General features: G+C 37.5%; 1 protein-coding gene across 1 annotated transcript; it reads left to right on the top strand.

Annotated features, from left to right (window-relative positions):
- The first annotated feature begins 3,954 nt into the window (after positions 1-3,954).
- Positions 3,955-13,435, top strand: LOC307155456 (cysteine and histidine-rich domain-containing protein 1). The gene is made up of 11 exons (XM_079866085.1): positions 3,955-4,588; positions 5,193-5,242; positions 5,426-5,482; positions 6,409-6,563; positions 6,751-6,854; positions 8,891-8,943; positions 10,685-10,755; positions 11,018-11,120; positions 11,258-11,377; positions 11,476-11,538; positions 12,268-13,435. Exons 1-11 carry the CDS (start codon positions 4,525-4,527, stop codon positions 12,709-12,711), a joined length of 1,284 nt encoding a protein of 427 aa, XP_079722211.1. The 5' UTR covers positions 3,955-4,524; the 3' UTR covers positions 12,712-13,435.

Below are 13,435 nucleotides of genomic sequence, written 5' to 3'. Positions count from 1 at the left end.
GTTGTTGTTTATTTTTTGTTTAGTTTCATTTTTTTTTTTTCTTCCTCTGCCATTTTGTTCATGTGATCAGACTGAAGCCCTGTTAAATCCCAAGCAGGAAGATCATTGCTCTCGAGTTCTCTTTGGATGACCTTATGTCCGGTTCTTTTTGTTCGCTCTTCTCCGGCCTCTTGAAATTGCACTTCATGCCTGCCTCATGGCCCATAATGCAGGGTTTTTAATGAACGCACGTTTTAAATACCTGGTCGAATTTGTATAGTGCCGTGTTGTGTTGTTTTCGCGTCTGTCAATGTGATTTCTGTTGAATCTATTGCACGAGTTTCACTGCAACAGGAACCACCTGTTTATTTCTTTGTAGCACTTTTTGACAGTGGACTCGGAAACTGCAAATTCATCCAATGTTTCTTTGTGAATCTTCTGTTTTAAGACCAACTTGGAGCTGGATATAATGTGTGGAAAAGGATGTACAGCAATACCTCCCATCTTGTGGTCCTTTTCCCCAACTTTACAGTCCATCTACATGATAAAATGGTTTTGTGAATTAGTCTTTGCTATTCACATCACGACATTTAAGGTGATTCTTGTAATACATGGCCAGACATTCAATTCGGTTTCATTAGTTAAGTAACTAAATGTGGTTTTGATTATTTAACCCTTTGCTCTTGATTTGAAGCAGTAACTTAGTGCAGTCAATGTTTTTTTTGAATATGTATCATTGGGGAACAGAATCAGACATGTCTGGTTGTGCTTGTACACCAACTCTCTCAAGCCTGCTAGAATGCTTGTATCGGTTGTCGGTGAAACCTTTAATCTGCAACTAAACCCGAGTCAAACCCCCTCATCGTTGACGTTTCATCTGCAACTGCCTTTGGTTTCCCCGTGAGCTTCATGAACCACACAGCACTGGTTGAAGCCGATGATCTTATGATGCCAGTCTCTCCTGAACTGTCTTTTGTACGCTTGCATTGAGATGCTCGACCCAGGACCAAGAGATGTGATGGATTTTACTCCATTTTCTTTTGATCGCTTTATAATTTGTACCTGTTTTCTTGCATGTTTTTGTATCTGACATGCCTGGGAAAGTTTCACAGTTCCATGTAACGTTTGCGAAGTTCTATTAAATATGGTGCTGTTTTTTAGTAAGCAGTCGATGTCGTAGTGATGGACGGGTTCTGTGTATATCTGTTACTTTTATGATTTATCAGTGGTTGGTTGTGCTGATCTGGTATGTTATATTCCTCCTTGCGATTTTTGCTCGAGTCAGTTTTTGTAAGTTCTTTTATTCTTACTTTCTGTCTCAGTCTCTGACTGTTTTGTTGTCTGTATTTGTGAAGAAAATGTATGGTTGCAACTTGCAAGCCTCTAACCTGAACCACGAGTGAATGCCTGGTGAATAAATGGAATTAACGCTCGCGCTCACCGGTTTCTTAATAAAGGACATTTTTAACAGATTTCACCTCGGCTGCTTATTCTGAACATCTATTAATATTCATCTCCCAGTCAGGACTTGTATCTGACTCCATTCCTCAAGGTTTCTCTTCTGCAGCTTGTTTATTAATTACGTCGAGAATCCTTACTTTTGTAGTTTGTGCCTGTCAGCTGTTTCTAAGATATAGTTAGAAATCAATTTTTTGCTCGATGAAAAGTTTGTGCTTCCACTGTGACTGTGGATCTGTTTCTCTAGCCCGAATCCCATCCTTATAGCTCAGAACATGACCTTTTAAAACAGCATCCAAGCTAAGTGCTACCTTTCGACTTTCATGACTCAAACTGACCGCATTAGCAAAAAAAAAAAAAAAAGCTTTCGATAATTGGTTTGTCCTATGTATGCACTGTTCAAAATATTTGGTGTAAGTCAGATTTGTTTTTTGAAAGAAGTCTCTTCTGCCCACCTCAACTGCATTTATTTGATCAAAAATACAGTAAAACAGTAATATTGTGAAAAATTATTAGAATTTAAAATAATTGTTTTCTATTTTAATATACAGTGAGGAAAATAAGTATTTGAACACCCTGCTATTTTGCAAGTTCTCCCACTTGGATATCATGGAGGGGTCTGAAATTGTCATCGTAGGTGCATGTCCACTGTGAGAGACATAATCTAAAAAAAAAAAATCCAGAAATCACAATATATGATTTTTTTAACTATTTATTTGTATGATACAGCTGCAAATAAGTATTTGAACACCTGTCTATCAGCTAGAATTCTGACCCTCAAAGACCTGTTAGTCTGCCTTTAAAATGTCCACCTCCACTCCATTTATTATCCTAAATTAGATGCACCTGTTTGAGGTCGTTAGCTGCATAAAGACACCTGTCCACCCCATACAATCAGTAAGAATCCAACTACTAACATGGCCAAGACCAAAGAGCTGTCCAAAGACACTAGAGACAAAATTGTACACCTCCACAGGGCTGGAAAGGGCTACGGGGAAATTGCCAAGCAGCTTGGTGAAAAAAGGTCCACTGTTGGAGCAATCATTAGAAAATGGAAGAAGCTAAACATGACTGTCAATCTCCCTCGGACTGGGGCTCCATGCAAGATCTCACCTCGTGGGGTCTCAATGATCCTAAGAAAGGTGAGAAATCAGCCCAGAACTACACGGGAGGAGCTGGTCAATGACCTGAACAGAGCTGGGACCACCGTTTCCAAGGTTACTGTTGGTAATACACTAAGACGTCATGGTTTGAAATCATGCATGGCACGGAAGGTTCCCCTGCTTAAACCAGCACATGTCAAGTCCCGTCTTAAGTTTGCCAATGACCATTTGGATGATCCAGAGGAGTCATGGGAGAAAGTCATGTGGTCAGATGAGATCAAAATAGAACTTTTTGGTCATAATTCCACTAAACGTGTTTGGAGGAAGAAGAATGATGAGTACCATCCCAAGAACACCATCCCTACTGTGAAGCATGGGGGTGGTAGCATCATGCTTTGGGGGTGTTTTTCTGCACATGGGACAGGGCGACTGCACTGTATTAAGGAGAGGATGACCGGGGCCATGTATTGCGAGATTTTGGGGAACAACCTCCTTCCCTCAGTTAGAGCATTGACGATGGGTCGAGGCTGGGTCTTCCAACATGACAATGACCTGAAGCACACAGCCAGGATAACCAAGGAGTGGCTCTGTAAGAAGCATATCAAGGTTCTGGCGTGGCCTAGCCAGTCTCCAGACCTAAACCCAATAGAGAATCTTTGGAGGGAGCTCAAACTCCGTGTTTCTCAGCGACAGCCCAGAAACCTGACTGATCTAGAGAAGATCTGTGTGGAGGAGTGGGCCAAAATCCCTCCTGCAGTGTGTGCAAACCTGGTGAAAAACTACAGGAAACGTTTGACCTCTGTAATTGCAAACAAAGGCTACTGTACCAAATATTAACATTGATTTTCTCAGGTGTTCAAATACTTATTTGCAGCTGTATCATACAAATAAATAGTTAAAAAATCATACATTGTGATTTCTGGATTTTTTTTTTAGATTATGTCTCTCACAGTGGACATGCACCTACGATGACAATTTCAGACCCCTCCATGATTTCTAAGTGGGAGAACTTGCAAAATAGCAGGGTGTTCAAATACTTATTTTCTTCACTGTATTTTAATTTTTTATATTTTATTCCTGTGATGCAAAGCTGAATTTCCTGATTTTCTGCTCAAGAAACATCCTTTGATGAAGAAAGTTCAAAAGAAGTTTTTTTGTAAAGTCTTTTAAAAATTCACTTTTAATCAATTTAATGCATCCTTGCTGAATAAAATGATTTACTTTAAAATCAATATGTCATTTTCAAGTCGTTCATTAAATGGCACCATTTTTAAGTTATAAAATAAATTATACAAAAATAATAATCAGTTATCTATCAGTTATGGGAACACTTGAACGTAAAAATCTTCATTATTGATCGTAAAACAGCAACGTTGGTTGTTCGCTAATGTTCACTATCAGATACTGCAGATACATTTATTAAAAAAAAAAAAATGCCACACTGAATTTTAATAGGAGACCAGAATAGTACACAGCTGTTCATGAGAAATTGCAGAATAGAACATTTTATGAATTGTTTAAATATTACATTTTAATATGCATGCATGTATTCATTTGAGAAATAAAAATAATCAAGTTAAGTTAAAAACAAAAACAAACCTTAACCCACCTTGAAATTAGCTTTTAAAAAGACAGGTTTTTATTTTGTGGCATTTGTAGATGGTTTTGCTGTGCCCCCCACCCCCTCTCCCTCAGGAATGTGACACCCTCTCAGACTGACCCCAACAGCTGTAAAGAGAGAGAGAGCACATGGCACTGGCTATTTTAAGAGTTCATTCAGCCAACTCATTCAAACATCTCTCTCCATATCTCTCCCTGGACGTGGTTGTTCCTTCTGGATCTCTCCTCAGCTGAAAGTTCTGGACAGGCTTCTCAGGGGCCGGGCAAGTTCATAAGTACCCGAGACAAACGCAGGACAGAGCAAATCAACAAGGAAGAGTCCAGTGATAAAGTCAAAGTCAACCAGAATATCAAACAGGCCAACATGGCTCTACTGTGTTACAACAGAGGCTGCGGGGATCGATTTGATGCTGACAAAAACTCAGATGGTAATTTTTTTTTTTTTTTTTTTTTTACTATTTATCAATCTATATTGTAAAAAAGTTTACTTTCTATTTAAGTAAACTGAATAATTTAATTGTCTATGTGAAGCTCATGGTTGGTAGGCCTGATGTTACATACCAACAACTTTTAAGAGTGACATAACTGCAGGAGATCGAAGAGAGAGACGAAGTGTTTTATCACTTTCTGTGCTAGACCTGCTGTGAAGCTGTTTTAGAAATTGAAATATATAAATAGAGCTGAGCCGACAGCTGATGGCAGTGAGAATGAGAGCCGCTGGTTTCGGGGGCCACGACTTAACTTTGATTTCATTTAGGCCTCCAGCTAATTTATAACATGTTTTCTTTGTTTTATTTATAATATTGATAGAAAGTCCCCAGCACGTTTAGAAGTGTTCTAATCAAATGTTACTTATTTAAATGGCTCATCTCCAAGCTGTCCATGTGTGTGTCTATATTTATGCCAGTAAGCAAGACGTGAGTCCTGTTGAGTCGAGTTCATTAAAAAAAAAAAAAAAAAAAAAGGTAATGAGGATGGACTTCTGTAGATAAATGTCTCCTGCTAACCCATTTTCTCTCTCACCACCTGAAGATGCCTGTCAGTTTCACCCCGGGGTGCCAATCTTCCACGATGCCTTAAAGGTGAGCTCAGACTGTATCTTTGTGTGCACAGACCGCCAGCTGCTCGGCTAGCGCTGGCATAACCTGATAAGCACATTTTCGGCGCGTTTGCCTGCTTCTTAGGGAGCCTAATATTCATTCGTTTTTGTTTTATTTTATTCTTGGCTGTCTGATGTGGTTCTTTGTTTGGGTTATTCTCCCCAGGGCTGGTCCTGCTGTAGAAAGAAGACGACAGATTTCTCAGAGTTCCTGTCAATCAAGGTATGCTAATAATGATAATCGTGACGGTTTCATCTCGCGCTGCTTTCCATGCCCTGCACGCGCAGACTGGAACAAAGTGACAGAAATGTCTCAGACAGCCGCACAAAAATCCTTTGGTAACACTTAACAATAAAGCTCAATTTAATACACTTTATAAATAGTATAAATGAACAGTATTGTATTATGGGCATTGAGAGAGAGAAAGAGAGAGACAAAGACAAAGCTGGTTGAGTCATGACTGGTTTTAGAGGAGTTTTGGTCATGCTAGGAGACCAGCTTAGCTAAGACCAGCCGACTAGCTTATGCTGGTTTTAGCTTTTTTTTTTCCAGCAGGGAAATCAATTAACAATTGTTTATTTATAAAGTAACTGTAGATTACCATAGCAGTTGTTAACTAACTGAATCATATTGTAAAAATGTCTTCAAATATGCTCATTTAATACAGTGACTCAAAAGCCCAATTGTCCACAACAAAATTTTGAATGCGGAAGTAGGCTAAAGGATTTTTAATTTCATTTAAATAATTTCTACCTGGCATAGAAGGTAGTGCTTGGCATAACTATAAATATAGGCCTATATTCAACATAACAATGTTTATGGTATTTTACCAGACTTTTGCCAGGTCTAGAAATCACACTTTAAAAATTACCGTACATTTGAGGCACCCTTGGACGTTTTACATTCATTTATCAGATACTTTTATTAAAAGTGACTTATCAAATACCAAATTAGCAGCCAAAATTAGCATTACTGAATGTTAAGAGCTACAAAATCTCAGAAACAAGTAATAACAGTACTAAAAATCAAACATTACTGAACGCTTTTGTCATTCACATTCATTCAATCTCAAACACTCTGGGTCTGCTAATTATTTTCTTCCAGTCACATGTTGATTGGCAGGTCCTGTCTTGTGCTTGTCCTCTCAGGGTTGCACCCGCGGGCGTCACAGTAATGAGAAGCCTCAGGAGCCTCTGCGGCCAGAGGTGACGTCTGAGAAGGGAGACGTGAAGCAGCGCACTGGAGAAGAGATTATCTACCAGGGACCCAAATCTGCTGAAGCCCTGGAGAAAGAGAGACCCAGGTAAATTTGCAACTCACACACGCACACACATCGTGCTCTCACCCACCAACACATTGTTCTGAATACAAATTCATTTGCTTTCCTTCTCTGAAGCCCTTTCTTTGTCTCTCTTTTAAAAAGAGAAGTCATGCTCCTTCTGACTGTTGAATACAGACAGTGACATGTTTTTCGATTCCCTCCTTCTCAGCTCAGAAGAGCCCAAGGCAAAGCTGCAGGTGAAGGTCTCTCCCTCTCTGGCTCAGATCCTGGAGAAAATGGAGATCACTGAGAGGGAGAAGAGAGAGAAGCTAGGTGAGCAATCCCATTATTCCTATTGGTCATCATGCTCACGATCACCTGCAACACAAGCACACCACATAAAACAAAACAAAGCTTATTAGAGTGTGTTTTACAAGGAAATACTGTTTCGGTCGTTAAAACAGTAAAATAGTTTTTCACTGCAGATTGATACTAATGCAGTGGTTCTTTACTGGTTTTTGCTCCAGAAACCAGATTTTAAATTGGGCATTAATTGACAACCCAACACTAAAGTAAACAAAAATGTCCTTAAAATGATTAAATTAAATTCATTAGTTTTAAAGATGTATTCATATTAATAAAATAATTTAATATTAATGATATACAAAAAAAAAAAAAGAGTCATAACATAACTTTAATCTTTGAAGTCAAAAACTCAACAATGGGGTCATCAAAAATAATGTTTATCCATGTTGCAGTCCAACAAAAATAAATAATTAATTCATTATTATTAATATTGAATTTATATTAACATCATACTTTTATATGAATGAAGATTAAAAAAATATATAAATATATTTATATTTATCTTTGTAGCCAAAAATATACAAAAATACTATGTTTGGCATAAATCATGACGTTGCAAGTAAGCCTGCAAGTATTTAATATAGTAAGGGTTATTACCATTAACTAAAATAAAACTAAAACCATTTTGCTACTTAAAACAAAATAAAAGTTAACTGAAATAACATAAAAAACTTCAACTTATTTTATTTCAGCTTGTTGCCAAGGTCAAATTTCTCATTTAGTTTAGTTTAACTTGAAGTACCAAAATAACTAAATCTAAATAAAAAAAATAAAACGAACAAATATAAATCTATAAAAACTACTGTATGTAGGCATATATATAAAAAAAAAAAACGCTAATAAAAACTAACAAAAGAGACAATGTACAACAAAATTCCTAAAACTTGTGAAAACAGACAATTTTAAAATAAACAAAAATTATAATTGAATACCAGTGATAAAATAACACTGGTCTCGAGTCCAAATATATGTGAAGCAATTTTCTCCTCCCTTTTATACATTAATAAGCATATTTATTGATTCTACTCATGCACAACGATATGATTTTAATCATATTATTTGCTTTATCATTGCTTTTTGTTGGCAGTCAGCCGCACTGCTCTAGTGAAGTGTTTATGCAGAAGGTCATTTCAGTCTTTGGCAATAGCTGTAGAAATGAGGTCCACCTGTCCTGTCCATAATCTGTCACTTTTATAGGACCCTGTTAAAACACGCACACAAACACTGCTGTCTCTCAGGTCTGCTGTGTTGTCTTGTCACCTTAAAGGAGAACTCCGGTCAATTTTAACATTGAGCTCATTTTTTTGTACATTTGGAGTGCTGTCAATACAGAGAACAACGACAAAAATCGGTGTTGCCTACACCGTGTTATCCTCTTTTTAAAATTTGCACCCTGTTGACTTCAATGGGGCAAGTTTTAAACCTGCTTTTAGCCTCTTAACATCCTTGATGTGTCATTACAAGTGCACAGCCACGTGAGTGATTCCTTCGGAGTGAACGCAGGTCAATCTGACTGCAGTAGATGTGCAAGATATGAATAAAAATGATGTTTATTCAGCCAGCGCACATACCTGTATTTACATCCTGTTTTTGGTCGAAGTCCATAGTAATCGATTGTCGAGTTCACGCGCATGATCATAGGTACTAAACACATAGTACCTTACAAGTGTAATGACTCATCATAGCTGATGTGTCATTACACTTGTAATGACACATCAAGGATGTTAAGAGGCTAAAAGCAGGTTTAAAACTTGCCCCATTGAAGTCAACAGGGTGCAAATTTTAAAAAGAGGATAACACGGTGTAGGCAACACAGATTTTTGTCGTTGTTCTCTGTACTGACAGCACTCCAAATGTACAAAAAAATGAGCTCAATGTTAAAATTGACCAGAGTTCCCCTTTAAGACGAAGTGTGACTATTGCACATTTGGAGATTTTGTTGTCTTATACAGTTTTTCTGATTGTTCAATTATCTGACTTTGTTGACTTCTTCTGTCCCACAGAGAGCCAAATCCTCGTGGTTGGTGTTAAGTGCAAAAACACAGGATGCAAAACAGTAGGTGCTCATGTAATATGCAAATCACAATGAAACAAATCAGCTTGTTTAACAATAGTTTAATGCCATCTAGTGGTCCTACTAAAGAATGACACTGCAGCGCTTCATGTACAGACTGAAGAAAATCAATAATAATCTCGAGTGTTTTAGTGTAACTTTGCTCCTTACAACTAGCTTCTAGATCAGCATGTGAATGTTGAATGGAGACAGAGCGGCAGATGAGAAAGAATTAATGACTTAATATCCCTTACTGGGATTTGACCCTAATGCCTTCTTTTAAAGCTTCCCTTCTCTGGGAAAGGATCATCTTTAATGGATTAGTTTGCTGAAATCCCAGAAGTTTATCATGTTAATTACTCAGCAGAGCTGTTCTTTAGTCCAGGTGAAAACTAAACCTGTATCAGCAGGGACGTGTGCTATTCAGAAGTGAATGATTTTTTTTTATTCAAATGTAAGTGTAGTTTTAAAATAATTGTTAATATTTTACTATGAATTAGCAGAAAGCATATTATCATAAATTGAATTCAATTTAGGTTATTTCATATATTGCACTGGATGTCATTTTATGCACCATGGTAGAAGAACAGTCTTTGAAATGGATCCATCCCAGACAACATAAGCACAGACTTTAAATTGCAAATTTAATAAATTCCTCTTCCTGTCATTCCATTTTAGTACCCTGTCGGTCATGACAAATTAAATAGAAATTTCATCTCTTGAATTGAAAAGGAGCCAATTCTTAAACCTGACGAGCAGAACCGTTCAGAATTGAAGGTACACTATGGCCCTCTAGCGGTTGTGTATAGACATGGTAAGCTACTTACTTCCTTGAAAATAAATTCCAGCTCAGCTCTACAACAGCCATATTTATAATGAACTCTGTTAGAGAGTTACATCCGTTCAATAAAATACCTTACTCACCTGTTGAGTAATAAAAACATCATCTATGCATCGCTTTTACAACATTTCAAATCCCTCAGTTCTCGCCATCGCCGAAAAGCCAATGTTGATTTGTCACGTTCTCTGTTCGCCTGCAGACTCTACTAGTGATTCCCTGAACTGAAGGTTGGAGATTTAGCTACAACTAGCCCAAGCCACTTCCACACCATAAACTTGTTAAAGTAGCCGAATCAATTTACATATCTATTTATGAATATGACGAGACTCACGGGCAAATGACGGATTTACGCAATTTCCCGCGAAAACCATCCCGCTGTGTCTAAAATATAAACGCTTACAATAGGCGCATGGTGAATCAAGGTATGACAAAAACACGTTTTGGAAGAAAGATTGACGATGTGTCGACTCATTCAATTTAGTTAATTTAAACCAAAAAAAAAAAAAAAAAAAAAAAAAAAGTTACATAGCCTACTAGTAGCCTACCTTTAATGACATATCTCTCTCAGACTAGTTAATGGTGTTTTTTCCTTTATCCACTGAAACAGACACGTATAGCTCTATTACAGCTTCCTGCTCATTTATCTATTTGGAAGAGTAAAAAAATGAGTGTATTTTCAGGCGTGAAGGCAGTAAACGGATGACACAGAGCTTGTGCTGAGTTAAGGAGCATCAGCACTTTAAAGATTTGCTTTTGTAAATATGCTGAGTTTCTGAATGTGAGTGTTTCTCTGGAGCGATGAGAAATGTCTTTCTTTAGTGTGTGGTGGTGTGAGGTACATCATCTGTGTGTTTACTTTGAGTAGCTGTTCAAACGCTTGTGTGTGTGTGTGTGTGTGTTCAGATTTACCAGGGTCCAGAGACTGATGCGGAGATCTGCTTACATCATCCCGGGCCCCCTGTCTTTCACGAAGGGTAAGAAAACTGCAGAATCTGAGTCTTTATTTGGAAACGGGTACAGACAAACAGTTCCTGTATCTGTTAAAAATCCTACAGTACAAGCATGGCCTGTTTTCATAAAGCTTTTCTCAGAGAACCATTCTGGATTCAGATCCACATGTGCAGTCCATTTCAACAAGAGATCATGATGCGATCGCACAAAAGTGCTCTTACTATCAGTCCTTATGAGATGAGAGGGGAAATGCATTAGAATTCACATCTGCTGTTCATTGTCTAGATACAAATACTGGAACTGCTGCTGCATAAAAACCACAGACTTCAACGCCTTCCTGGATCAGAAGGGCTGCACAGGAGGAAAACACTGCTGGATCCCCAAACAAGTAAGAGCTTAGACTTTTTATGATCACTTGATAGTTGTTTACATGGACACACATTGTATAATCAGGAAACAACTAACTAACCCTATCTGGAAACATGTATTTACTCTCTGTATGTTTTGTTTGTGTTTGGTATGAAGGACAAAAAGAAAGTGGCTTGCCGGCATGATTGGCACCAAACAGGAAACCAGGTCGTGGTCACAATCTACGCCAAGAACTCCAGTCCAGAGCATTCCTATGTGGAGGCAAACCGCACAGTGGTGAGTTCAAATGAACCTGTCACCTCATCCCTTAAAAACATGAACAAATCTGTGTCCTTGTCCATCAATACATGTCTCTGTGTTTTGTGTATCTGCAGTTAACATGCCACATTCAGTTTGAGGGTGACAAAGTGTTTCACAAGGACATCCACTTATGGGGGGTAAGATTGCTCTACATTCACAGTCTGTTATGATTTAGCAATGACAATTTCATTTAGCAATATAATCATATTAAAGGCAAAAATAAACGAATGCAAACAATTTTACAAAAGTAGTTCAAATTACTTTTAAAGTTTATATTCATATTTTGAATTAGCTTTTATTTTTATATTTAAAATTTTAATTGTACTTTTTTGCAGATACCGATAACTGATAATTCTTTATATTTGATAAATCTAAATCCACATTTTTATATCATTTTTGAGAGCCTGATTTACAAAAAACAAAAGTCTCTCAATGTCCCAAGCACACAATTAAAATGTTCTCATCATGATTTTATGTAGCCTATATGACAGACTTGTGCAGCGCATGTTGCACTTTACTGTATGATTTCAATCATATTTCAAAGCAAGCAAAACCATCTGAAGTGAAGGAATTAATCCATTATTAATCAGCTTTAATATATCGGCTACATTTTTTTATTGGGCCGATAATGATAATGATAATGTACTGTATAAATATAATGCTGTATGAATCATTCATGTTAAATACGGTCTGAAAAATCTAAAGAGAGGTTTGGAAATTTGACTACGAAAAAAAAAAAAAAACAGGGTTCCTACACATTTTCCATTTCAAAATATTAACGATAACAACACAGGTTTTTTTTCATGTATTTTTTTAATCCCTGAATGCAGTCAATCTGACGTGTGTGTCCACTGCTGGTTTCTTAGGTGATTGACGAGAAGAGCAGTTTTGTGAACATGGTGCCCTCTAAAGTGGAGGTGACCATGCGGAAGGCTCATGCTGTCGCCTGGGGAAAACTTGAGGACCCCAAACACAAACCAGAGCCAGAGGTCACCAATGACATAAACAACACAGATCAGGAGGACGTCAAACCCGACTGGTACATCTCAGATGATGACATCAGTGAGTCTGACTGGGAGGATGATGATGAGGAGGAGAAGGACAAGAAAGAGAGTGAGGAGAAGGACAAGAAAGAGAGTGAGGAGAAGGACAAGAAAGAGAGTGAGGAGAAGGACAAGAAAGAGAGTGAGGAGAAGGACAAGAAAGAGAGTGAGGAGAAGGACAAGAAAGACAGTGAGGAGAAAGAAGAACAACAGGAAGATGGACCCCCTGAGCTAGAAGAGCCTGCTGATGTCCCTCCAGTAAAATGAACATTTATTCTGCAGTGCAATGGTTATGTTGCTTCTTTCGTGCATTTAGCCATTTTTTTTAAGTGAATGTAGTTTTTCATTGTTTTTGTCTGCTAAAATAAATAAGAGAAGTCTTAAAACTCGTATCCTCCAGTTGTGCAGAGTTTCATAGAGAGTTTGAAAATACACACTACTGGTCAAATGTTTGGGGTTGGTAAGATTATTTTTCTGTTTTGGAATAAGTATTTTATGCTCCCCAAGGCTGCATTTATTTGATCCATACACACACACAAAAAAATAGCTGTTTTGTACTTTAATACAATTGATTTGAAAATGTAATTTATTCCTGTGATGTCAAATCTGAATTTGTAGCATCATTACTCCAGTCTTCAGTGTCGCATGATCCTGCTGATGTGGGCAATTTTGAAACCAGATTTTTGTGGATGACTTCATACATGTTTTTCAGTGTTCTTTGATGAATGGAAAGTTCACAAGCACAGCATTTATTTGAAAAATATTTTTGTAACAATGTAATTTAAAGCGTCTTTGCTGAATACAAGTACACACGTTCTTTCAACAACAACAACTAAAAATACATTACTGACGATTCATTGCAGATTTTTAGCGCTGACAAAGTATGTTCGCAATTGGACTGAAAACATAAGAGCGGTAAACCATCGCAGCTTAGATTCAGTATATTCTGTGAAATCATGACAAGAAAGTGCAAGAGTTCAAACAGCAATGG

Source organism: Squalius cephalus (genome assembly GCF_949319135.1).
Source record: "Squalius cephalus genome assembly, chromosome: 3".
NCBI classification, from domain to species: Eukaryota; Metazoa; Chordata; class Actinopteri; order Cypriniformes; family Leuciscidae; genus Squalius; species Squalius cephalus.
The sequence above is the reverse complement of the archived record's forward strand: the minus strand, read 5'-3'. Positions and strand labels throughout refer to the sequence as shown.

Bases quoted from the DNA above. Each gene is read 5' to 3' on its own strand.
- LOC307155456 (XM_079866085.1), top strand. From the start codon at position 4,525: ATGGCTCTACTGTGTTACAACAGAGGCTGCGGGGATCGATTTGATGCT. The intron at 5,483-6,408 runs GTATGCTAATAA...TTGTCCTCTCAG, and splicing joins CAGAGTTCCTGTCAATCAAG to GGTTGCACCCGCGGGCGTCA. The intron at 6,855-8,890 runs GTGAGCAATCCC...TCTGTCCCACAG, and splicing joins GGAGAAGAGAGAGAAGCTAG to AGAGCCAAATCCTCGTGGTT.